Source organism: Megascapheus bottae, chromosome 17 (assembly GCF_031878675.1).
Source record: "Megascapheus bottae isolate mThoBot1 chromosome 17, mThoBot2.hap1, whole genome shotgun sequence".
Lineage (NCBI taxonomy): Eukaryota > Metazoa > Chordata > Mammalia > Rodentia > Geomyidae > Megascapheus > Megascapheus bottae.
The window spans coordinates 25,379,645-25,404,504 of record NC_143525.1 but is presented as its reverse complement, the minus strand read 5'-3'; the positions used below and the strand labels follow the sequence as shown (position 1 = coordinate 25,404,504).

At 54.4% G+C, this 24,860-nt stretch overlaps 2 protein-coding genes across 4 annotated transcripts; one reads left to right on the top strand and one right to left on the bottom strand.

The window, feature by feature from the left end:
- Evpl (envoplakin) lies at positions 1–17,679 on the top strand. The gene is made up of 22 exons (XM_090350340.1): positions 1–157; positions 2,444–2,543; positions 2,873–3,027; positions 3,114–3,240; positions 4,053–4,178; positions 4,368–4,406; positions 4,567–4,728; positions 4,834–4,941; positions 5,065–5,160; positions 7,005–7,130; positions 7,490–7,636; positions 7,922–8,076; positions 8,195–8,283; positions 8,587–8,759; positions 10,640–10,818; positions 10,890–11,028; positions 11,127–11,320; positions 11,903–12,053; positions 12,917–13,000; positions 13,114–13,224; positions 13,328–13,420; positions 14,057–17,679. The coding sequence occupies exons 1-22, from the start codon at positions 60–62 to the stop codon at positions 17,498–17,500; spliced, it is 6,096 nt and encodes a 2,031-aa protein (XP_090206466.1). The 5' UTR covers positions 1–59; the 3' UTR covers positions 17,501–17,679.
- A 315-nt stretch (positions 17,680–17,994) lies between these two features.
- On the bottom strand, positions 17,995–24,860 carry Cdk3 (cyclin dependent kinase 3). 3 transcript variants are annotated; one of them, XM_090350333.1, is made up of 8 exons: positions 24,801–24,860; positions 24,115–24,240; positions 22,656–22,733; positions 22,464–22,584; positions 22,194–22,364; positions 21,996–22,097; positions 20,149–20,352; positions 17,995–18,661 (listed from the first exon to the last, which is right to left on the bottom strand). In XM_090350333.1, exons 2-8 carry the CDS (start codon positions 24,228–24,230, stop codon positions 18,536–18,538), a joined length of 918 nt encoding a protein of 305 aa, XP_090206459.1. In that variant the 5' UTR covers positions 24,231–24,240; positions 24,801–24,860; the 3' UTR covers positions 17,995–18,535. The 3 variants fall into 3 exon arrangements, with proteins under 3 accessions (XP_090206459.1, XP_090206457.1, XP_090206458.1); XM_090350331.1 differs by lacking the exon at positions 24,801–24,860 and having other exon boundaries at positions 24,115–24,788; XM_090350332.1 differs by lacking the exons at positions 22,194–22,364; positions 24,801–24,860 and having other exon boundaries at positions 22,437–22,584; positions 24,115–24,790.

Here is a 24,860-nt window from a genome sequence, read left to right as displayed (position 1 = left end):
AGCCAGCGTGCACACACACATCACCTGCAGCCCAGCCCCAGCCGGCACCCGCGTTCACCATGTTCAAGGGGCTGAGCAAAGGCGCCCAGGGGAAGGGGTCCCCCAAGGGCTCCCCAGCCAAAGGATCTCCCAAGGGCTCCCCCAGCAAGCACAGCCGGTGAGCAGGGCTGGGGATTGGGAGCTGGGGTCAGGGTGGTGCAGGGTCCAGACATGGCTGGAATTTGATGTCGCCAGGCCAAAGGGCCCAGGGGTGAATTATTTCCCATCTTTGGGGCCTCTGGCCCAGGCAGAGCTTAAGGCCCAGAAGGAAGCAGGGCTGAGGAACTTAGGTCAAGTCCACTCTACAGCATCGGTGCTAGACCAGGGCCTGAGCAAGGAATCGGGAGACAGGAGAGCCAGCTCTCCGACACACAGGGCTCTGCTTAGCAGGAATGGACTTCTGCAGGCTGGACAGAAGGATTGTGGGGTGAGAGAGCAGGATTTCTGGGGGCAGGTAGGCAGAGCCTGGGCTGTCTCCTGACTGAGCCACAACTCTCCCCAGCGTTCCCATCCCTGGCCTTGATCAAGCTTCAAGAGCTGAGGGGTCTTTCATGTGGGCACAGAGGAAGGAAAGTGGCTTGCTCTCCTTAGTCACCATCTTTCTGTCTACCAGCTTCAGCCCCTCTGCTGGGAGAGGTGGCAGCACGCCACCAGGATGTTGAGGTGCTGAGGTGTAGAGATATGAGCAGAGATGAAAGGCAGACATGGGGTACCCATTACCTGATAGGATCAGGGCGCCATCACAGAGGCTGGGTGTCTGGGAAGACAGGAAAGACAGCAGTGAAGACTCTCACTGGAGTGACTTGTCCCCCTGGGGCACCCAGGCCCGGCCTCGGGTGGAGCATAAGCTCCTGGTGGAGCTGCGCTCTCAGGCCAAACCTCAGCCAACTCCAGGAAGCCTCCTAGATTGCACGCTTCTGGTCTGGGCGGCGCCAGCTACATCTCTAGAACAGGACAATGAGCCACTCTCCTGTGCAGTTCATGGATTGCACATGTCCTCATGAACGCTCATGGAGTTGCCAGGACTGCTCTGGCTCCGGAGATGTCACTGTGAACAGAATAGAGTCCTGCTTTCATGACACTCAGCTCTGGTGCAATAATGTGCCAGCCACTGGTGGCTCCCATCTGTAATCTTAGCTACTCAGGAGGCTGAGATCTGAGTAATGGTCAAGGTTTAAAACCAGTCCAGACAGAAAAGTCCCCAAGACTCTTATTCTATTTATCCAGCAAAAAGCTGGAAGTTAGAGCTGTGGCTCAAGTGGTAGAGCATTAGCCTTGAACAACAAAAAAATAAGGGACAGCGCCCAGGCCCTGAATTCACACCCCAGTGCCAGCACAACCTTTTCCCAACCTAAAGCATTAGGTCTTTAATGCTCATACAACTCTGTGCAGCAGATATTAGCATCCTACTTTACAAGAAACCCCAGCCACAGACGGCTGGCCAAAGTCATATTAGAGGATTACAATCAGGCCTCCTGGACCAGTCTGCCGTGTCTTCACTGACACTGTGCCTCTGCTGAGGGCGGGGTGGAGAGGATGCCCTTTGATCCCTGGTTCAAGGCCCAACTCAGGAGGTTTCTCCTCCCCTCATCACCTGTGAGCCCTGCAGGGCCCTGTGCCCAAGCTTGGGCCTCTGGCCCTTTTTTTTTTTTAGTTCTGGTTTCATATATGAATAAGGTAGGAGCTCTATAGACGTTGCTGAATGAAAGCATGGAAAAGAGCAGGAAACAGCAGACTTCCTAACCATATGACCTGGAACTTACTGGATCTCAATCTGGACTTTGAATCCACGGATCTGGAGAATATTCCCACCATCTCTTAGCTTTTTGTCTGCCCCACCTTGACTCCTCCATACAGTTCTTGTAGCACTTTGTATGGGAAGACAGGGCTGGATAGGAGAAAGTTGGGGGTGCTGTGGCACTCCTGTCCCCAGCCAGGCCTCTTGGATATTAGCAGCTAGCTGGTGATTCCCTTGCTCCCTAGAAGTAGGTGGGCAGCTGGGTAAGGATGGGAAGTCAGACAGGCCTGCTGGCTGAGACTGGGGTGCCCGACGCTGGCACTCTACCATTTGAGCCACAGCTCCTCTTCTGGTTGTTTTGGTGGTTAACTAGAGATAATCATGTCATGGACTTTCCTGCGCAGACTGGCTTTGAACTGTGATCAGACCTCAGCTTCCTGAGTAGCTAGGATTATAGGTGTGAGCCACTGCCACCTAGTGACCATCACTTTGAGTCTGCATGGGGGAACAACACTCTCCCCTCTTCTGGGGCTGAGGGTCTCAGAGTTACCCAGGCCTTGGCTGTTCCCCTGCAAGATGGACAGGCAGGCAGAAGGGTGGGGGAAGTAACTGGCAGGAGCCTTTCTTCCATGCTCCTGCCTTTCCCCTTCTCCCATCACCCTCCAGGGCTGCCACTCAGGAACTGGCCCTGCTCATCTCTCGCATGCAAGCCAATGCTGACCAGGTGGAGAGAGACATCCTGGAGACCCAGAAGAGGCTGCAGCAGGTAAGGCCTGTGCAGGACAGCCTTATGCTTGATGGCCCTGTATTGTCCATAGTAATGGTAAAGCAGGGACATGCATCCAAGTCCTTCATTGTCAACTTCCCAAATAGAGCAGGAGAGAGGGCTCAGCCTGTCTTCTTTCCTGGGGTGGGCGTGGGGGGGATAAAAGAAGGATCCCAGTGTGCTCTTGCCACTTGTCGCCGAGATGTTCAGGTCCTCTGCCTGGTGGGTCTCAATGTGGTGCTGGCTCAGGCTAGCAGTGATGGGTCAGTAAGAACATGGAAGAAGGACCATGGCTCTGGGCCCTGGTGAGCCTCCATGTCCCACCCCAGGACCAGGCCAACAATGAGCAGAACCAGGCCCTGCAATACCAGCAGGAGACAGGCCGCAACCTGAAGGAGGCTGAGGTACTACTCAAAGATCTCTTCCTGGATGTGGACAAGGCCCGACGGCTCAAGCACCCACAGGCCGAGGAAATTGAGAAGGAGTGAGTAGGCTGGGGTTCGTGGCAGAGGACATGAGGGTGCTGGGAAGGTCTTAGTCCAGTCCTGACCTGCTGGCTGCTCCCTGCAGCATCAAGCAGCTGCATGAGCGGGTGACCCAGGAGTGTGCTGAGTACCGTGCCCTGTATGAGAAGATAGTGCTGCCATCTGATGTGGGGCCCAGGGTTGACTGGGCGCGTGTGCTGGAACAGAAACAGGTAAGAGGCACCCCAGAACCTGACATGCCCTGGAGAAGCTCACGGTCACATCTTAAGCTAAGTGCTGGTGGCTCGTGCCTGTAATCTTCGCTACTCAGGGGTCAGAGATCTGAAAATTGGGGTTTGAAGCCAGCCCAGGCAGGAAAGTCTGTGAAACTCTTATCTCCAATGAACCCCCAAAAGCCAGAAGTGGAGATGTGACTCAAGGGGTAGAGCACCAACCTGGAGCTTAAAAAAAAAAAAAACTAAAAACTAAAAACATGGCTGGGAGTTAGGCTATATGTGGAGTTTTATTCACAGGAAGAACATTCACCTTTAAGAACCAATTTGGGGGCGGGGAGTTTGGCCTAGTGGTTAAAGTGCTTGCCTAGCATGCATGAAGACCCGGGTTCGATTCCTCGGTACCACATACATAGAAAAAAGCCGGAAGTAGTGCTGAGGCTCAAGTGGTAGAGCTCTAGCCTTGAGGAAGCCCAAGGACAGTGCTCAGGGCCTGAGTTCAAACCCCAAGACTGGCAAAACCAAAAATCAAAATCAAAACAAAACAACAAAAACCCACAATAACTCAGGGAGATGTATAGGCCCTGAGTTCAAGCTCCAGGAATGGCACACACAATAAAAAGGCCACACCTTAGTGCAAGCAGCACTCCCCTAGGGAATAGCAGCCACTCACACAGGTTGCTCATCTGACCTGTCTACCCTCTGTCTGAATGATTAACCCCTCCAGGTGTGGGGAGGGTGCCAGAGACAAGTAGGGTTCTGTGGGACTCCTGGGCCTTGCTGGCAGGACTGAGGGGCCTGTTCTTCTGCAGAAGCAGGTCTCTGAGGGTCAGTACGGACCAGGCATGGTGGAGCTGGAGCAGCAGGTGGCAGAGCATAACATATTACAGAGGGAGATCGAAGCCTATGGTCAGCAGCTGCGGACTCTCGTGGGGCCAGTGAGTGAATCCTAACAAATACATTCTCGCCAAGTCCCAGCGCCCTCCCACCCGCCCCCCCCTTCCATCCAATCCGGGGCTAGATACGATGGAGAGAGGGGTGCGTGGGCTACGGCTGGAGCAGAGATAGGGGGCCATCTCATCGTCCTGCTTTTCACTGGCCCTGTTTGTCCTCTGTGGTCATGGCAGGATGCAGCTACCATCCGGAGCCAATACCGGGACCTACTGGTGAGTAGGAGGAGGGGCTGGAGACCAGCGTTAGGCCCTGCGATGGGACCAGGGTTGCCAAGTAGCCTGATGAGCTGTCTGTCTGTCTGTCTGTCTGTCTGTCTGTCTGTCTGTCTCTGTTTCTCCGCCTCCCTCTCCCTGCCGCGGGTCCTGAGCACAGAAAGCAGCCTCCTGGCGAGGGCAGAGCCTGGGCAGCTTGTACACGCACCTCCAGCGCTGCACGCGGCAGCTGAGCACCCTGGTGGAGCAGCAGCATCGCATCTTGCAGCAGGACTGGAGCGACCTCATGGCCGACCCTGTGGGCGTGAGGAGGGAGTACGAGGTAGGTGGGGACAGGCTGGGGACAGGCCAGGGCGGTGGGAGGCCAGCTGGCCAAGGCCATCCTGGTGCTCACCGCTGCTTCGACCCCACTCAACCCCGCTCCCAGCACTTCAAGGAGCATGAGCTGCTGGACCAGGAGCAGAGCGTGAACCAGCTGGAGGACGACGGCGAGCGCATGCTGGAGCTCGGCCACCCGGCTGCCGGGCCCATCCAGGTGCGGAGGCCACGCCCACCGCTCGACGCTCCCCCAATCAGAGGGCTGGAAGGCGGGTGGGCGGGGCGCCGGGCGGGCGGCAGGGCGGGGCGCCATCCCAGAGCTCTTTGCGGTAATCTGCAGGTGCACCAAGAGGCCCTGAAGATGGAGTGGCAGAACTTTCTGAATTTGTGCATCTGCCAGGAGAGCCAGCTACAGCATGTGGAAGACTACCGCCGGGTGAGCCTGCAGCCAGTGATCCGGGGCTGACGGCCCTGTCTGTGGCACCACGGGATGGGGCACCATGGGACAGCTGATGTTGTGAGGCCAGGGACGTCTAAAAAAGAGCTGTGCCACTGAGAAGGGACATAATGTCATGTGTGCAATCTCCTCAGTGCAAGTTTTGCCCCCCATTTTTTTCCAATCCTGGGTAGTGAACTCAGGGCCTGAGCACTGTCCTTGGGCTTTACTAGAGGCTTTACTTGAGCCATAGTACCACTTCCAGCTTTTTCTATGCATGTGGTACTGAGGGATCAAACCCGGGTTTTCGTGCATGCTAGGGAAGCACTCTACCACTAGGCCAAACTCCTGGCCCCCAAATTGGTTCTTAAAGGTGAACACTCTTCCTGTGAATAAAGCACAGCTCTACATAAAGCATTTTTCAAATACACAGCATAGCTGAGGTACTAAAAGTTCATGGGAAACAGGTGCGGTTATGCATGCCGCCCACAATCCAAGCTACTTGGGAGTCTGAAAGAGGAGGATTTCTAGTGCAAAGTTTGCCTGAGCTTCATCATCAGTTTGAGGTCTGCTTGAGTAACTTGGTGATACTTGTGTCAAAATTAAAAAAAAAAAAGCAATGTTAAGGGCTTGGATATAGCTTAGTGGTAGATCCCTTACCTAGCATGCTCAAGGACCTAGGTTGAAGAAAAAGAAAAAAATCTGGCACATAATTCTAATGTAACCTAATAAGGTAATTCTAGCTACTAAGGAGGCTGAGCTCTAAGGATTGTGGTTCAAAACCATCAGGAACATAGAAAACTGAGAGATTCTTATTTCCAAATAACCAGTTAAAAGCTGGAAGTGAAGCTGAGTCTCGAGTGGTAGAGTGCCAGCCTTGGGCAAACAAAGCCAAGGGGGAGTATGAAGCCTTACGTTCAAGCCCCAGTAACTGGCACACACACACACACACAAAGTTCACGGGGATAGTGTGGATAAAGGGAGAAAAAAACAGGATAAAATAACTTTTTTTTTTCCAGTCCTGGAGCTTTTACTCAGGGCCTGAGCACTGTTCTTGGGCTTTCTCGAGGCTAGAGCTCTATCACTTGGGCTAGAGCACCACTTCTGGCTTTTTTCTATGTATGTGGTACCGAGGAATTGAATCCAGGTCTTCATGTATACTAGGCCAAATTCGCGGCCTAAAATAACTCTTTGAAGGGACAGCAATGAAAAGGTGGAGAAACAAAAGGGCTGGTACAATAGACAACTGGGATTTTTACACTGTAAATGTTTCATCCAAAGACAAAGTTCAAGAAGTTTCTTTCATTTTCTTTTAAGTGCATTTTCTTATATAACCACAATACCATGATCATATCATACCATTCCTTAGTACTTCTGTCCATGGATGATTGTGTATGTGTGTGCTGGTACTGGGCTTGGACTCAAAGCCTCAAGCTCTTGGTTGGCTTTTTCTCACAAGGTGGGCACTTGAACCATGGCTCCACTTCCAGCGTTTTGCTGATTAATTTTCTGCTTGGGCTGGCTTTGAGGTGTAGCCCTCAGATGCTGAGTAGCTAGAATCCTAGTGATGAACCATCAGCTCCTGTCCTTAGATGATTTCTTAAACCACACTCCCAGCTTTGACTCTGAGGCTGGGACAAGCATAGCCCAAACCTCCCATCCCAGCAAAACTGATGCAGGACTCGGAGGAGGCAGGTGAGGGCCCTTCATTTGTGGTGCAGAACAATCAACTATATTTGCTGGTCTGAGCAGTGGGTTGAGCCTTGTTTGTGCTGGGCTGGTTTGCAGGATCAGTGGGCAGCAAGTTGCCCCTGGCTCTGCCTTTGACTCTCTAGTGACCTTAGTTTCAGGAAGAAGCCGACTCAGTCAGCCAGACCCTGGCAAAGCTCAATTCCAGCTTGGACACCAAATACAGCCCAGCTCCTGGAGACCCAACGGGCTCCCCTTCAGAGTTGCAGAGACAGCTGGAGGTGAGGCAACGCCAGCAGGCCTCCTGCACTTTGTATCAGGTCTTTCTGAGCCTCACCTCTACCCACCTAGCTCTCCAATCTGCTCTAAATCATGTCTGCACCCAGCAGAAGGCTGTCCAGTTAGCATGTGATGGGCAGTCTTGGGGGGGGCTCTGGCATCTTATGTACTATGGCCTGTACCTCCACTCCTCCCTGCACCCCAGACCTGGGTCTCTGTGTGGAGGGGCTGTTCCTTTCACTTCACCAACTTAGGCCTCAGCCTTGATGAGGGCCAGACTCTGGTGCTCTCAAGGGGTGGGTATGGTGCAGATGGACTCTAGGCAGCCCCGTGTGAGACCCCACTGCCTGATCACTGGCAGGCAGATGAGAAGCAGCTGAGAGTGGCTGAGAGGGCTATTGGGGACCTGCAGCGGCAGAGCCAAGAGGTCGCCCCTCTGCCCCAGCGCAGGAAGCCACCCCAGCAGCCTCTGCACGTGCACAGCATCTGCGACTGGGACTCAGGAGAAGTACCGTCTCTGCCTGTCCCACCCCACCCCTCCTGTCCCCTGCCCTGTGCCCCAGTCCCAGCCAACCCCTGCCCTCAGCACAACCCATTCCACCTAGACTCTCCCTCTGCCCTCCCCAAACCCTGTCACACCTCTGGTCTGTTCCTGTCCCCACCCAGTACCTCCCACCCCTACTCTAGCTCCCACTCCAGCTGCTCATCCTACCTGTCCCTGTACCCTGCCCCTGCCCATATTGGCCTTGCCCATCCCTCTAGCTTACATGAGCCCCTCCCACCTGTCCCCCAGGTGCAGCTGCTGCGGGGTGAGCGCTATACCCTGGTGGACAATGGCAACCCGCACACCTGGGTGGTGCAGGGCCCTGGCGGGGAGACTAAAAGTGCTCCAGCTGCCTGCTTTTGCATCCCCGCACCAGACCCTGAGGCCCTGGCCAGGGTCTCTAGGTGGGTTTGTTAGGAATCTGGGGGCAGGAGGGAGACTGCCCAAATGCTGCCTCCCTCTGGAGCCATGGCTGTGGGGACTGGGAGTGAGAGGGTGTCACCCTTCTCTGTCACATTCCAGGCTGGCTTTGGAGCTGCAGGGCCTGAAACAGAATCTGGCCACAGTCCAGAACCGCCTGAAAGCAATGGCTGAGGAGCCGTCGCAACTTGGTTAGCAGAATACCAGAGGCTGGCTGGGGACGGGGCTGGGGGACCCAAAGGATGTGGATTCCTGCTTTACCCTTTCTGGGGGGCCAGGATGGGTAGCAGGTGGCCCTGTGTTAGGGATGTCCGCTCTGGGGACTTCATCTCCAAGGCTAGCAGGTCCTGGGGGCTGTTGGTTTCTCAGCTAGGTCCTGCTACTCCTCCACCCCCACCAGTCCCCTTCCCACACGTCCTGCGGGCAGCCAGGAAGCACCCATCGCCGGCAGACATAAGCAAGGCCTGGGCCTTCATCAGTGTCTCTGCCCCCAGCTCCAGCTGGCTCAGCCCCAGCTGACCCACAGGCCCAGAAGCTCCTGACACAAATGACCCGGCTGGATGGGGACCTGGGGCAGGTAGAGAGACAGGTGTTGGGCTGGACCCGGACCCCGCTGAACCGCACTGCACCCCTGGAGGACCTAGAAGGCCGCATTCACAGCCTCCAGGTGGGTGAACCGTGGGGAGAGGAAGCAGCCATGTCCTGGGATCCGCATTCTTTAGGGGGAGACAAGACAAGGCTAGGAACAACTGTGAGATCTGAGATAGAGAAGGAAGGCAGGCAGTCAAGAACTCAGAAAAGAGGATTTCCTACGTCAGGTGCCTGTGGCTCAGACCTGTAATCTTAGCTACTTAGGAGGCTGAGATCTGAAGGCTGAGACCAGCCTAGGCAGAAAAGATCATGAGAATCTTATCTCAAGTTCACCAGCAAAAAGTTGAAATTGTGGCTCAGATGCTAGAGCATGGGTCTTGAGTAAAAAAGCTGAAGAGCAGTGACTAGGCCTTAAGTTCAAGCCCCAGTACTAGCACATGCACACACATGCATAGACACAGAGAAAAGGATTCCCCCCACCTTGGCTTCTCCACTGATGGGTACTGTCACCTTAAGAAAGTCACTTCTCTAGGCCTCAGTTTCTCATCCCTAAAACAGGTACGAGAAGTACCTGGCTACTGAGATTTACAGGAACCTTTACAGGAAGATTCTAGAACAGGCCAGAGTAGAGCCCCCATCCCTGAGAGTTTTGTGGTGTTGGGGGTGTGTCCTGAGAATGGTGAGGAAGCTTGGGAGACCCAGAGGGAGATTTCTCCCACTCAAGGGGGAGGCTCCTTGAAGAGGTGATAGCCTAGCATCGCCGAAGAAAACCATGCTGCGTGCGGAGTGAACTTAACACCCTGAAAGTTCCATGAGTAGAACCTACCTCCCCACCCCCACAGGCACAGTTCTGGTTATCCCTCCAAACCGGTTTCTGTTCAAATATACTGTATCGTTTGTGTTTGGTTTTTAAAAAAATGGAATCTTGTTATCTGCATTAGTAGGCAGCCTCTAATTTCCTTTCAGCCTGTAGTGTAGACATTCAGAGACGGTAAAAGGGAAGAGAGAGGGGCTGCCCTCCCGCTGGGGGTGCTGCCAGGCGTCGGGGGAGTGGGGGAGTTCGGGAGTTCACCTGTGGAAAGGAGATGGATGAAAGATGGACCAGGCGCTGACTGGCTCCCCCTAGGGCCTGGCCATCTCTAACACAGGCTGATAGCGAAGGCAGTCACACCACAACAGGTCCCTGGAATGTATTTGTTTTTATTTATTTTGCAGTACTAGGGTTTGAATTAAGGGCCTTGCACCTGCTAAGCAAGCACTCAATCACTTGAGGCATGCCTCCAGCTCTGCTCGGGTTTTTCCACTCTACCACTTGAGCCACACCTCTACTTCCCAGTTTTTGCTGCTTTATTGCAGATAGAGTCTCCCAGAGTTGTCTTTGATCCTCTCAGATCTCTAGCTCCCAGCCCTGGTTTGTTTTGAGACAGGATCTTGTTATGTAGGCCAAGCTAGCTGTGAACTCTGGAGCCCCCCTGCCTCAAGCTTCCTAAGTGCTGGTATTACAGGGTGTTCTAACACACCCTATGGTCCTTGGGTTCTGATGTCATATGTGCTGCCATATCAGCCATGTTGGGAACTACAACAAGTCCCAGTTAGACTGGATGACCTGCGTGCTGGTCACAGAGTGAGCACTAAGCCATTCTTTTGGAACAGAAGAGTGGACAGAACCAGGGATTTTGCTTTTCCTTCCTGGGGCAGTAGGGTGGAGGACCTGAAAGGATGGGACATGAAGATGACAAGGTCCCAGGCTCTTGCTGATAACTGGCTAATATACAGGATCCTGGTTCATCTCCCATTCTGTAGATGAAGAGGCTAAGGGTCAGAGAGGTGATCCTTCCCTCACCCATTGCCCTGGGGAGCCTGAGCCTGAACTTGTACCCATCCTACTACTCTTCTGCCTCCATAGGCACAGAGTTAAGGGAGCCCAGAGATCCCTGACCCTACCCTCCTCCCCAGGACACAATACAGCACCTGCAGAGTCTGGGAGCTGAGAAGGAGGTGGCCCAGCAGGAGTGTGAGGTGTTCCTGTCTGCTCAGCCTGTGGGCCCAGCCGCTCTGCAACTTCCCATGGCCCTCAACAATGTCAAGAACAAATATAGTGATGTGCAGGTTCTGTGCAGTCTCTACAGGGAGAAGTGAGTGCTCAAAGTGGAGGGCGGGGGCAGGGCGTGGCTCGGGAAGTATCTGACCTTTGCCATCCCTGCAGAGCCAAGGCAGCACTGGGTATGGAACAGCAGATCCTGGATGCAGACAGGGTCATTCGAGGCTTTGAATCCATCCTGGCGCAGGAAGCCCCCATCCCTGATGGCCCAGGGACACTGCAGGGGAGGGTCAGCGAGTTGCAGGTCAGAGCTGGAGGACAGCCTGGTGGGAGGTGGCAGCTGGTGTACTCTGTCCCCTTGAGCCATGATGACCTGTGGCTCTGGGTCCTCTCTATCTGTAGCATCAGCGGCGGGAGCTCCTGGAGCAGCAGGCCTGCGTGCTGGGCTTGCACCGTCAGCTAAAGACCACCGAGCATGCATGCGGTGCCCTGCAAAACAACTTTCAGGAGTTCTGTCAAGACTTGCCACGCCAGCAGCGCCAGGTGCGGGCCCTCACTGACCGCTACCACGCTGTGGGGGACCAGCTGGACCTGCGGTAAGCAGCCAGACCCTCAGGGCACACAGCCTGTCACCAGCAGACCTGAGACCCGGTGCAGTCTAGGCACTGCACCTGAGAAGTTGGGTGACTTCACCTCTCAGAAGTGGCTTTCCCACCTTTAAAATGGGATCAGGTGCTGATGCCTAACACATCTGTAATCCTAGCTACTCGGGCAGCTGAGATCTGGGGATCAAGGTTCAAAGCCAACCCAAACAGAAAAGTCACTGAGATCCTTATCCAATTAACCATGAAAAAGCTGAAGTGGCTCAAAATAGTAAAGCACCAGCTTTGAGTGACAAAGCTTAAGGGACAGTGTCCAGGCCCTGAGTTCAAGCCCTAGGTGTGACAAAAATAAAGAAAATGAGATTACAATACAATTGATTTCCCTAAGGCTTGCTGGGCAGAAACTGCTCCATCTCTGACTTCAGACCCGGCACAAAGCATTGGGTAGGAGATGGACATGGCAGGGTGTTCAGTCCTGACTTGCCCCAGCGTGGGCATGCCCAGTGGCTTCCTGCATCCCTCACCCATCTGCAGAGAGCAGTTCTCACCTCTGTTCCCCGCCTGCTCCCCCTGCAGGGAGAAGACAGTGCAGGATGCCAGCCTCACCTACCAGCAGTTCAAGAACTGCAGGGACAACCTGAGCTCCTGGCTGGAGCAGCTGCCTCACAACCATGTGAGGTCAAGTGATGGACCCAGCCAGATCGCCTACAAGCTACAAGCAGAGAAGGTGAGGGGCTGGGGGCTGCAGGTCCCCTGGGCACAGGTTAGCCTCTGCCCAGAGCTGTGACCTCACGCCACCTTCCCATTCTGTAGCTGTCTCTGCCATGTCACCCCTAGTGACCAAGACTCAAAAGTACTCTGAGAAGGGCCAGGAGTTTAGCCTAGTGGTAGAGTGCTTGCCTAGCATACACAAAGTCCTGGGTTTGATTCCTTGGTACCACATACATAGAAAAGCCAGACGTGGTAGGGTGCTAGTCTTGAGGAAAAAGCCCAAGGACAGTGCTCAGACCCTGAGTTCAAGCCCCAGGACTGGCCAAAAAAAAAAAAGTACTCTGAAAGGTGGAGCCCAGAGCCCTTTTCTACCACCCGAAGGTGCAGTATTCCACGTGGCCCAGTGAACAGTGGGGTTCATGGGGATTCAGCCAGTGCTACAAAGGGTGCAGCCACGGCAGCCCAGAGTCTGCTAGGAGAATCTGATGTCCCAGGCTACTTTGCTGGGAGAAGCCAGGAACTGTGGACACTTTTAGGGGTGAAGACAAGAGGACAGATTCCTCAGCTGAAACTCAAGGAATAGAAGAGAAATGCATTTTCCCATGTGCCACCCAGGCCCTTAGAGTCACCCTGTGTACCTGGGCCAGCATAGCTGAAGCCTGATGAGCAGTTCAGGGTTGTGGAGCCAAGCAGAGCCCTGAAGGCCACGGGTAGGAGAAAGGGACTTTGAAAAGGGCAGAGAGAAAGGTGTCCAGGGAGAGAGGGGCTTCTAGGTGTCCCAGTATCTTCTAGCACTCTATGCTGGCTGCCTGTGGCCTCGACACACTGGCAAAGTGGGAGGGGTTTCCTAGCCTCTCTGACTCACTTCCTCCCTGGCAGAGGCTGATACAGGAGATCCAAGACCGAGGGCAGGACAGGGCCACCATGTCCCGCCTGTCCCAGGACCTGCAGGCATCTCTCCAGGTAAGCACTTCCACTCCCGTGTGTCCCTCTCTATCTGCCAACCTCCATCCCTCTTCCGGCCCCTTCCCCCCATGCCTGGCCCCCCATCACTGCCTTCTTCTTTCTCTGTTCAGGACTATGAGCTGCAGGCAGATACCTATCGCTGCTCCTTGGAGCCCACCCTGGCAGTGTCAGGCCCCAAGAGACCCCGAGTGGCCCCTCTGCGGGATAGCATCCAAGCCCAGGTGAGATGGGCCTCGGTGAGGCTCAGCATCTCCAATAGCAGTGCCACATTCTCCAAGACAGGAGCTGACTCTGCTCTCTCTGTCCCCTCATGGCCGTTCCTAGGAGAAAAACCTAGCCAAGGCCTACATGGAGGCAGCAGCCGCCCACCAGCAGCAGCTGCACCAGCTGGAGTTTGCTAAGAAGATACTGGAGAAGGTACAGTGATGAAACACCCTCCATTCCCACACACAGCTGGCCTGGCTAGGCCTTGACTTGGATATTATTCTTTATTCTCCTCGGTATCCCCGGGTATGCTCAGCCACCACCCTCTTCTCTCCTTAGCAGCTCTGACAGACTTGTGCCAATCCTAGGCAGGCCCTGGAGATGTTGCCATGGCCTTAGGGCTTGGTCATAAGGACAGCAAATTACCTGGGTCCTTATTCCTGCTAGAGCTCCTGGTGACTTGCTAGCTTCTCCCTCTCTCTGTCCCTCTCCTCTCCCCTCTCTTCTCTGTTATCTCTGCTATATTTCAGCATCCCCCCAGAGCAGACAGGTCCATTTCCAGGAGCCTGATGGAAGAGGAAAGATTCAGAAGGGAGAACCTGCGTATGCTGTCTAGTATAGACTCATCTAGTCCTGTCTTATGCCCTAACCTTGTAGCATTAACTGAGTCTACTTAAAATTCTGCATCTAGGAATGTCAAGACTTCAGCGTTACCTCCTGGGGTCTACCAGGAAATCTCAGGAAGCAGGGAAGGAAGGGTCTCTGAGCTTGAAGGGTGGGCATAACAAAATGGCCTTCCAATATTTTCTCCCCTAACCCCATGTTCTTCTTCCCCCATTCACTGTGCAGAAGGAACTCAGTGAGGACATCCAGATGTCCCATGATACAAAGCAGGGGGCTGAGAGCTCAGTCCAAATGGGGAGCGAGTCAGAGGTCCTGCAGTCCCAGTTGGAGGAGGAGAGGAAGCGGGTGGCTCTGGTGCAGCAGGAGCTAGAGCAGCAGAGGCACCAGCTGCTGCAGCTGAAGACACAGCGGCCTGTGGAAAGGCTAGAGGAAAAGGAAGTAGTGGAGCTCTACCGGGACCCCCAACTCGAGAGCCAAGTGGCCACACTGAAGTCGCAGGTGGAGCAGGAGGGCAAGAGGCGGGCCAGCCTGCAGGCAGACCTAGAGGCGGCTGCTCAGAAGGTCGCTCAGCTGGACAGCAAAAGGAAGATCATGCAGCCTCACCTGCTGACCAAGGAGATCACCCAGATTGAGAGAGATCCTGGCCTGGACAACCAGGCCACTCGGCTGAACAGAGACATCCAGCAGTTGTGCGGGGAGAACTCAGTCGTCTCAGCCCAGCTGGAGGAGCTGAAAAAGGAGCTGCGGGCCCTGGAGCAGAAGGAGGCAAATGTGAAGGAGAAGGTCGTGGTGAAAGAAGTAGTCAAGGTGGAGAAGGATCTGGAAATGGTCAAAGCCACCCAGGCTCTGAGGCTGAAGATTGAGGAGGATGCTGCCCGGAGGAAGGGGGCAGAGGAGGCCTCAGCCAAGCTCCAGGCTCGCATCAAAGACCTGGAGCAGATGATCAGCTCAGTGGAGCCCAAGGTCATTGTAAAGGAGGTGAAGAAGGTAGAGCAGGATCCCCGCCTTCTCAAAGAGTCCGCCAGGCTGAGAAGCCTCCTGGAGGAGGAGAGGAACAAGAATGCGACACTGACCAAGGAGCTGAGGGACCTGCAGGACAAATACACTGTGGTTGAGAAGCAGAAGCCGAAGGTGCAGTTGCAGGAGCGAGTCAGCGAGATCTTCCGGGTGGACCCAGAGACAGAACAGGAGATTGCCCGGCTCAGGACCAAGCTGCAGGAGACAGCTGATCACAGGAGCAGCGTGGAGAAGGAAGTGGAGACGCTGCTGCCTGACCTGACGGTCCTTCGGGCCCAGAAGCCCACTGTGGAGTACAAGGAGGTAACCCAGGAGGTGGTGAGACACGAGAAGAACCCAGAGGTGCTGCGAGAGATCGATCGCCTCAAGGCTCAGCTCAACGAGCTGGTCAATGCCAGTGGGCGCTGCCAGGAGCAACTCATCCGGCTGCAGGGAGAGCGAGACGAGTGGAAGCGGGAACGGTCCAAGGTGGAGACGAAGATGGTGACCAAGGAAGTGGTCCGCCATGAGAAGGAGCCGGTGCTGGAAAAGGAGGCTGAGCGCCTCCGCCAGGAGGTGCGAGAGGCCACCCAGAAGAGGCGGGCTGCTGAGGACGTGGTCCACGAGCTGCAGAACAAGTTCCTGCTCCTGGAGAGAAGGCGTCCTGAGGAGAAGGTGGTGGTCCAGGAGGTGGTGATCACCCAGAAAGATCCGAAGCTCCGGGAGGATCACAGCCGGCTGAGCCGCAGCCTGGACGAGGAAGCGGGTCGGAGGAGGCAGCTGGAGCTCGAGGTTCAGCAGCTGCGAGCCGGTGTGGAGGAGAAGGAAGGCCTGCTCAGCTTCCAGGAGGACCGGAGCAAGAAGCTGGCCACCGAGAAGGAGCTGCGCCAGCTCACACTCAGGATCCAGGAGCTGGAGAAGCGGCCACCTGCGGTGCAGGAGAAGATCATTCTGGAGGAAGTGGTGAAGCTGGAGAAGGACCCAGACCTGGAGCGATCCACAGAAGCCCTGCGGCGAGACCTGGACCAGGAGAAGAGCCTGGTGAAGGATCTGCACCGGGAGTCCAAGAACCTACAGGTCCAGATCGACGTCCTCCAGAAAACCAAATCTCACCAGAAGACCATCTACAAGGAAGTGATCAGGGTAGAAAAGGACCCGGCGCTAGAGGGCGAGCGGGCCCGGGTGTGGGAGATGCTGAACAGGGAACGCGCAGCCCGCCAGGCCCAAGAGGAGAAGGTACGGCATCTCCAGGAGCGGATGGACAGGGCTGAGGCGCTGGGGAGGACCCGCTCCCTGGAGGAGGCTGAGCTGCACAATTCACGGGACCAGGCGAGCCAGGAGCGGGAGAGACTGCAGCAGGAGCTACAGGAGTTAGAGCAGCAGAAGCACCAGAAAGTGCTGCGGCTAGAGGAGGAGGCCAAGCTGCTCTGCCAGAAGACGGAGAGTGAGCGGCAAAAGGCAGCCCAGAGGGGCCAGATGCTGTCACATCTGGAGGCAGCCATTCTAGAGGAGAAGGATCTGATCTACCAGAAGGAGAGGACCCTTCGGGACCTGCACACCAAGGTGAGCCGAGAGGAGCTCAGCCAGGAGACCCAGACGAGGGAGACCAACCTTTCAACCAAGATCTGCATTTTGGAACCGGAGACGGGGAACGACATGTCCCCTTACGAAGCCTACAAGAGAGGCATCATCGACCGGAGCCAGTACCTGCAGCTGCAGGAGCTCGAGTGTGACTGGGAGGAGGTCACCACCTCCGGGCCCTGTGGGGAGGAGTCTGTGCTCCTGGATCGCAAGAGTGGGAAGCAGTACTCCATTGAGTCCGCCCTCCGCTGCCGCCGCATCTCCAAGGAGGAGTACCACTTGTACAAAGATGGCCGCCTCCCCATCTCCGAGTTTGCACTGCTTGTGGCTGGGGAGACCAAGCCCAGCTCCTCGCTGTCCATCGGCTCCATCATCTCCAAGTCCCCACTCTGCTCCCCAGGCCCCCAGAGCACCGCTTTCTTCTCCTCAGGCCTCTCTCTTGGGCTCACGGATGACAGCTTCCCCATCGCTGGGGTCTACGACACCACCACGGATAACAAGTGCACCATCAAGACGGCCGTCAGCAAGAACATGCTGGACCCCATCACCGGGCAGAAGCTGCTGGAGGCCCAGGCGGCCACAGGAGGCATCGTGGACCTTCTCAGCAGAGAGCGCTACTCCGTGCACAAGGCTCTGGAGAGGGGGCTGATCGAGAACACCTCCACACAGAGGCTCCTCAATGCCCAGAAGGCCTTCACTGGCATCGAGGACCCCATCACCAAGAAGAGGCTGTCGGTGGGTGAGGCCGTCCAGAGAGGCTGGATGCCCCAGGAGAGCGTGCTTCCCCACCTGCTGGCCCAGCACCTGACCGGGGGGCTCATCGACCCCAAGAGGACCGGACGCATCCCTGTCCCGCAGGCCGTGCTCTGTGGGATGATAAGTGAAGACCTGGGTCAGCTTCTGCAGGATGAGGCGAGCCACGAGAAGGACCTGACAGACCCCATCTCCAAGGAACGGCTGAGCTACAAGGAAGCCATGGCACGCTGCCGCAGAGACCCCCTCAGTGGTCTGCTGCTCCTCCCAGCCGCCCTGGAGGGGTACCGCTGCTACCGCGTGGCCTCCCCCGGCCTCCCTCGCTCCTGCGTGCGCTGAGACACAGCCACTTCCAGGCAGCGAGTCTCCCCTCTGTCCATCCATCGCCCATGACTCTGGTGTTTGTGGTATTGGGTTCCCTTCCTAACCTTGGTGCCTGCTCCAGCCCCAGGATCAGCTCAGCTCAGCTCACCCTGCCCCCGACCAACAGCCATGCTTCCAATAAATGAGTTCTCTCAGTGCTGTGTCTCAGTGGCCTTTGGGGTGTCTGGGTTTGACTACCAGGGAACCATGGCAGAGGAGTGTCTCCAGGCAGAGGGTAGATGTGTCCAACTTGCCTGCCTGCCTGAGAAATGGGGTGTTCTTCGAGGGTGGCTGTGGATCCTTGGATTCTAAGCAGGGACTTGGCAAGGTCATGGAAAGAGATCAGGAAGAGCCGTGGCCTCCCCATCCACCTCCTCCCTGTCCAGGCCTGGTCTCCTCCAGCCACTGTCAGTCTCCCCCTCTCCCAGCATGCCCAAGTGTCCCCCATGAACGGGGCAAGGCCAGCAAAAGCAGGAACAAGAGACATTTATTTCCAGACTGTCATGGGGAAGTAAAACAAAACATAGTTTCAATGAAGACAGCTACTGAGAAGAGGTGCCCGTGCTCGCGCCACACCTGGAATCAGGGAACTACCTGTCCCTTCTTGGGGCCCTCCCATTTTAAGTTTCTGAAACTCAATTCTTCTTGCAAACCTTGGAAATTTAAAAAAAAAGACCAGCAGGGGGAACCCTTTCCCCAGGGTCAGGAGTACCTTGCCTGCACCCTGCAGGGCTTGCTCTCAACTTGGCACCTGTTGTGCCAGTGTGCCAGGGGGCTGGGAATCTAACGTACCCCATCGTGTATGGAGTATATGTGCCCCCTATTTTGCAACTGTACCCTCAAATTCAATGAGCAACCCCAGAAATTTGCTAACCTGCTGGCAGGACTAACCCAAACTCAGCCCTCAGATGGCTGATGCAAAAATTCCTTAGAGATCTGTTTTCTCTCAGGAAGTGGACAGGGAGGCAGCTAGAGAGCATTTCAGGTGGTGGGCGGCCTCATGTGCTCGGCTCAGCGGCAAAAATTCTCCAGTACACAGTGGCGGGAAGCCTGGGAGGGCTCAGTGGACAAGAAGTATGGGTGGGCCAGGGCCATCTTGGCTGAAATCCGCTGGCTGGGATCATACTGCAGAAGTTGCTGAAAGGAGGGAAGCAGAGAGAAACTGAGGCTGGGTGAGGCCTGGGGAATTCAAATACATCCTCAGTCCCAGCTGGAGAGCCCACGCCTCACAGTTGCTACCTTCAATCCTAGAACTTACCAGGTTGCTGCCTCCTGTTGACTTTTTTTTTTTAATGTGTGTGTACGCATGCATGCATGTGCACCAGTCCTGGGGCTTGAACTCAGAGCATGGGCACTGTCCATGCTCTTTTTGTTCAAGGCTAGTGCTCTACCACTTACAGCCATGGTGTTACTTCAAGCTTTAAGTGGGAGATAAGAGGCTCCTAGACTTTCCTGCTGGGCTGGCTTTGAACTATAAACCTCAGGTCTCAGCCTCCTGAGTAGCTAGGATTACAGGCATGAGCCATTGGCACCCAGCTTCCCAGAGACTTCTGAGGCACTCCCAGAATCTGGGGAGTCCCATTGGCTAAGAAGAAAACATGTATTTCAGGTGTCAGGAGAGAAGACCTACACCTGTCTAAAGTGCACACTTGAGGTGGAAACTACACATCCCAAGAGCCGGGAGAGAAAGGAGGCCTTTCTGTCTTCTAGACTTGAAAATCCAGGCAGAATGTTTAAGGATCCTCAGCCACAGAGTAGCATGGAGAGGGCTAGGAGCCTGGCTGAAGCATGGTCATCCTGCCAGCATCAGGTTGGTAAAGCACACAAGTGAGTTTCTGGAGTGCTGGACACCTGAGAATGGAAATCATACCCAGCTTTCCCCTGGTCCAGTATCACAGTAAAGACAATGTCAGTCAGAGGCTGGCAGCTCATGCCTGTAATCCTAGCTACTCAGAAGGCTGAGATCTGAAGTTCATGGTCCAAAGCCAGCCTGGGGGTCAGGGGGGAAAGTCTGTAAGATACTAAAGTCTAATCAACCAGCAAAAAATAGGAGGTAATTCAAGAGGTAAAGTAAAAAAGCCAAGTGAGAGCACGTGGCCTTGAGTTCAAGTCCCAGTATAGGCGCGCACACACACACACACACACACACGAAAGAAATGTAGCTCCAAGGCTTTGTGGGTAAGTATGGCTGGCTCTCCTTGAGGCTTTGTGGCAGCAGGGAATGTGCTGTTCTGAATAGGCCCCTACGGTGTGAAGAGCAACCACCAAGGCATTATGGGAGATTGCCAGGCAGGAGGAGGTTTAGGGAAACATTTCCCAGGATGCACTTGACTGAGTTAGGGCAATGAGGGCCAGAGGGAGATATTCAGAAACTTAACACAACAAGGAGAGAGAAAAGGCTAAATGTTGTGGCCTACAAACAAGGCTAACTGGAGAGAAGTTTTAAAATGGAGGATAAATATTGGACTTGGCCCATGAGAAGCTTCCAGAATGAACAAGCCAAGTGTCTACATGGGTCAGAAAGGAGGCATTACCTAAGAGGGTGACTGATAAGTCCTCTGGTTGGAGTAGCAACTAGAGTTTGGGGGGGAGGGGCGAGGGGCTTCCTGCCCACTGGTACCTACCATGAGCAGGTCCTTGCCCTTGGGCTCCAGATTGGGCACAATCTCCTCTAGCCTCTTGCTGGGCCACTTGGGGAAGCTGCTCTTGTAGTCAGGCAGCTGGGTGACGCCTGGCCACGTGGTTTCATTGGGTGTCCCCAGGGTGCGAAAGATATGAAAGAGCTGGTCAATCTCAGAGTCCCCAGGAAACAGGACTCTACGAGTCATCTGAGCAGGAAAAAAGAGGTGGCAACACTTTGCCATACTGAATATAGTACCCATTAAATGGCCAAATAAGAGGGTGTTTAGGGTATCCCATCCAAGGCTAGCCTTAGAATATTCTAGTCTTTTCTCGATAAGGCTGGCTTTCTAGTCCTTTAGCCAGTCCCGGTTACTCCCTCATTCTATAGACTGCCTCAATACCTCCCACCCCTTTTGTGCAGCCCTGGGAATTGTACTCAGAGTACTTTGGGGGCACACCCCAAACCCTTTTCATGCTGGTATTTATTTTATTTCATTTTTTGCCAGTCCTGGGCTTGAGCTCAGGGCCTGAGCACTGTCCTTGGACTTTCTCAAGGCTAGAGCTCTACCACCTGAGCCTCAGCACCACTTCCGGCTTTTATTTCTACGTATATGGTACCGAGGAATTGAACCTAGGTTTTCGTGCATGCTAGGCAAGCACTCTATCACTAGGCCAAACTCCCCGCCCCTCATGCTGGTTATTTTTCAGAGAGGGACTTACATTTGGTTATCTTGGCCTGGCACCTCCTGCATAGCTGGGGTTACAGGAGTAGGCCTCCGTGTCAGGGATGGAACCCAGGGCCTCAGACATTCTAGACAAGCTCCATACCACTGCATTTCATCCTCAGCACTTTGTTTTGTTTTGTTTTGTTTTGTGGTGGTGGTACTAGAATTTGAACTTAGGGCTTCCTGCTTGCTAAGCAGGGTCTCTGAACTCTTCAGCCATACTCCCTGACCTCATTTTTGTTGTTATTGTCTTTTTGGTTTGTTCCTTTTATACCAATAGCACAGTTTGAACTCAGGTCCTCCAGCTCATTTTCTGCTCATGGCTGGCTCTACCACTTGAGCTATGCCTCCAACCCAGCTTTTGTTTATGGTGAATTGGAGATAATAGAGTCTCTCAGACTTTTCTTCCCTAGACTAGCTTCAAACTGTGAAACTCGGCCTCCTGCACAGTTAGTATTGTAGGCATGAGCCACCTGTGCTCTGCTTAGTGGGGTTTTGTTGTTGTTGGTAGTGGTTGTGGGGCTTGAACTCAGGGTGTGTGTGCTGACCCTGAGCTCTTTTTGCTCAAAGTGATAGAGTTATCACTTGGAACCATAGCTCCATGTTTTTTATGTTTTATTTTTTGTTTGTTTTTGTCAGTTGTGGGACTGGAACTCTGGGCCTGGACGGTGTCCCTGAGCTCTTCAGCTTAAGGTTATCACCCCACCCCTCAAGCCACAGTGCCACTTCTTTTTTTCTGGTGATTCATTGGAGATAAGAGTCTCGTGGACTTTAGTTCGTGGACTTTAGTGCCAGGGCTGGCTTTGAACCTCGATCCTCAGATCTCAGCTTCCTGAATAGCTAGGATTATAGGCACTCCTGACACCTGGCATTTGTTTGTTTGTTTTCTGAGACAGGATCTCACTATGTAGCCTAAGATGGTCTAGAGTTTGAATCCTTCTGCCTCTGCCTCCTGAGAGCTGGGATTAGAGGTATGTACCACCACCCTAGCTAAAAGAGTTTTCTCTCATTTTAGTTTTGATTTTGCAGTGCTGGGGATTGAGCTGTAAGGGTCTTGATTAGGTTTAGTCAACAGCTCTACCACTGAGATACCCCTTTGGCCTGCCCAGCTTATCCCTCTTTACCATCTCCGCAAAGATGCAACCAATACTCCAGATGTCCACAGCTGTCGAATAAAATTTGCTGCCCAAGAGGATCTCGGGAGCACGATACCACAGGGTTACCACCTGCAAGCCAAGAGAGGAACGGCATCATCCAGGGTGGTGGGTATGTGGGCAACATCCTTCAGCTCAGGGTAACATCTTGCTACTTGTCCCCAGTACCTCATGGGTGTAAGTGCGTAGAGGCACCCCGAAGGCGCGAGCCAGTCCAAAATCAGCCAGTTTGATGGCCCCAAATTCATTAATGAGCAGATTCTGGGGCTTCAGGTCTCGGTGGATGACCCGATGCGAGTGGCAGAAATTCACCCCCTGTAGCAGCTGGAAAAGGTAGCTCTGCAGAAAAGAGCCAGAGCCAGAGCTGCTAAGCAGATGGTGGCGGGCAAGGGTGTGGGGGGGGGGAGTCACCTTGTCCTCCTGCCCTTCTCTCTGCACCTTAACCAAGTGCAGGGGGAGCTCAGAGACTGGTGTGGAGTCCATGTACTTCTTCAGGTCCTGACTGAGGAACTCAAACACCAGGTACAGCTTCTTCTCCTTATGCACCACATCTAGCAGCCTGCCAGGGGAGATGCCAGTCAGGTCATGACATTGCATGCCCCAGCTTCCCTGCTTTTTGTCTCAGCTCACCTCACAATGTTTGGGTGCTTCAGCTCTTTGAGCAGAGAGATCTCTCTGATGGCAGTGCTGGGGACCCCCTCGGTCTCCCTGGAGTGAAAGAAAGAAGAAGCTGGGCACTGGTGGCTCACACCTGTAATCTTAGCTACTCGGGAGGCTGAGATTTGAAGATGGAAGTTCAAAGCCAGCCTGGGCAGGAATGTGCTTGAGACTCTTATCTCTGACTATCAGAAAACTGGAAGGGATGCGGTGGCCCAGAGTGATTAGAGTGCTGCTAGCCTTGAGCAAGAGTTCAGTGCCCAGACCTGCAGTTCAAGTCCCAGGACTAGCGAAGAAAGAAGAAGAAAAAAGAAGGAAGGAAGGAAGAAGAAGAAAGAAGGAATAAGGAGAAGGAGGAGGAGGAGGAAAAAGGAAAGAAAGAAAGAAAGAAAGAAAGAAAGAAAGAAAGACGGAAGAAAGGAAAGAAAGAAGAAGGAAGAAGCAGAAACAGAAGCAGCCAGGCTCTGGTGGCTCACACCTGTAATCCTAGCTACTCAGGCGACTGATATCTGAGGATCACAGTTCAAATCCAACCTGGGCACAAAAGTCTGTGAGACTCTTTTTTTTTTTTGGTTGGTTGTGGGGCTTAGAATCTGGGCCTGTATGCTTTCCTTGAGCTCCTCAGCTCAAGGCTACCGCCCTACCCTTTGAATGACAGCACCACTTCCCATTTTCTGGAGATTAATTGGAGACAAGAGTCTCAGGTCCTTTTGTGTCTGGGCTGGCTTTGAACAGAAATCCTCAGATCTCAGCCTCCAGAGTAGCTAGGATTACAGGTGTGAGCCACCACACCTGGCATATCTGTGAGACTCTTATCCCAAATTAACCATTAGAAAACTGGAAGTGGCACTGTGGCTCAGAGTGGTAGAGCGCTAGTCTTGAGCTGAAGAGTTGAGGAACAGCGCCCAGGCCCAGAGTTCAAGCCCCATGAACCACCAAAAAAAGAAAACAGAAAGTAGCACTGTGGTTCAAAGAGGTAGAGTGCTAGCCTTGAGCTGAAGAGCTCAGGGACAATGCCCAGGTCAAGAGTTCAAGCCCCATGAATGAGGGGAGAGAGAGAGAGACAGAGACAGAGAGAGAGAGAGAGAGACAGACAGAGAGAGAGACAGACAGAGACAGAGACACAGAGACAGAGACACAGAGAGAGAGAGAGAGAGAGAGAGAGAGAGAGAGAGAGAGAGAGAGAGAGAGAGAGAGAGCGCGCGCGAGTGAGCGCTCAAGAGCAAGTGAGCACTGAGCACGGACAGGAGTTACTTGTGGCCACAGCAGTGCTTGCCCAAAAAGCCAAGGGCTGGTGAGGGGACAAGGAGTTGGGGCAAGGACAGATGAAGGTCACCCCAATGTGGTCTGGGGAGCCCCTGGAAAAAAGCAGAGTGAAGGGAGTGGCCTAGGGACCCAGGGATGGGGTCCTCCCTCCCATGCCAGCACTCACAAGTCCAGCCTGATCTTCTTGAGGGCCACGAGCTGCCCGGTCTCCCTGTTCTTGGCTTTATACACCACCCCATAGGTGCCCTCACCAATCTTCTCCACTTTCTGGAACACATCCATGTCCGCCAAGCTACTTGGGAAACAGACGGTGCCTGGGCAGTCATGCCTCGCACGCACCACCCCTGCTGCCCCATTCCAGTCTCTATAGAACACCCTGCCCAGTCCCCGACTGGCCTGCCCGGCTCCCCGTCCCCCCTGCCCGTAGCCCATCCTGACTGGAAAACTGGCTCCAGGCCAGAGCTGCCCCTCGCCCGGCCCAACCAGGCCCAGCCCTAGGCCTCTGGCCCACTGGCTGCCTACGGAATGCCAGAGGGACCAAACTTCTGCCTCCACTTCCGCCTCAGCTCAGGCCAGGCCAGGTTCTGAGGGTACAAGATTACCCAGAACAGTTCCCCCAGGGGCTGGTGACAGTCAAGGGAGAAAAGTCTGGGAGGCAAAAGGCTTCTCAAGCCACAGTCGGCCTTTAGGCCGCAGGGCCCGAGCCCAGGCCTAAACTTGGCCTATTTTGACAGCACTTGGCCCCCTCTGAGGGAAGAACCTCAGAGGGGGACCCTCTGAGTTCTAGCCCTCCCCCCATCGTGCCCTTAACCCCCCAATATTCTCCCCTCAGACTCCCAGACCAAAGTTCACCAGAAAGCCTGGAGCAGGCTGCAGCCTCACTGGCAGCCGGGGGCTGAGTGCCGAAGCTCC

What these genes read in the sequence shown, in the direction of transcription:
- Cdk3 (XM_090350331.1), bottom strand. Translation starts at nt 24,380, where the DNA reads ATGGGCTACGGGCAGGGGGGACGGGGAGCCGGGCAGGCCAGTCGGGGA. An exon ending in TCCCCCTGCACTTGGTTAAG is followed by an intron (nt 22,365 to 22,463) that starts GTGCAGAGAGAA and finishes TCTTTTCTGCAG; the next exon opens with AGCTACCTTTTCCAGCTGCT. An exon ending in TACGCACTTACACCCATGAG is followed by an intron (nt 22,098 to 22,193) that starts GTACTGGGGACA and finishes CTTGGCTTGCAG; the next exon opens with GTGGTAACCCTGTGGTATCG.
- Evpl (XM_090350340.1), top strand. Translation starts at nt 60, where the DNA reads ATGTTCAAGGGGCTGAGCAAAGGCGCCCAGGGGAAGGGGTCCCCCAAG. An exon ending in GCCCTGGCCAGGGTCTCTAG is followed by an intron (nt 8,077 to 8,194) that starts GTGGGTTTGTTA and finishes GTCACATTCCAG; the next exon opens with GCTGGCTTTGGAGCTGCAGG. An exon ending in CTAAGAAGATACTGGAGAAG is followed by an intron (nt 13,421 to 14,056) that starts GTACAGTGATGA and finishes TTCACTGTGCAG; the next exon opens with AAGGAACTCAGTGAGGACAT.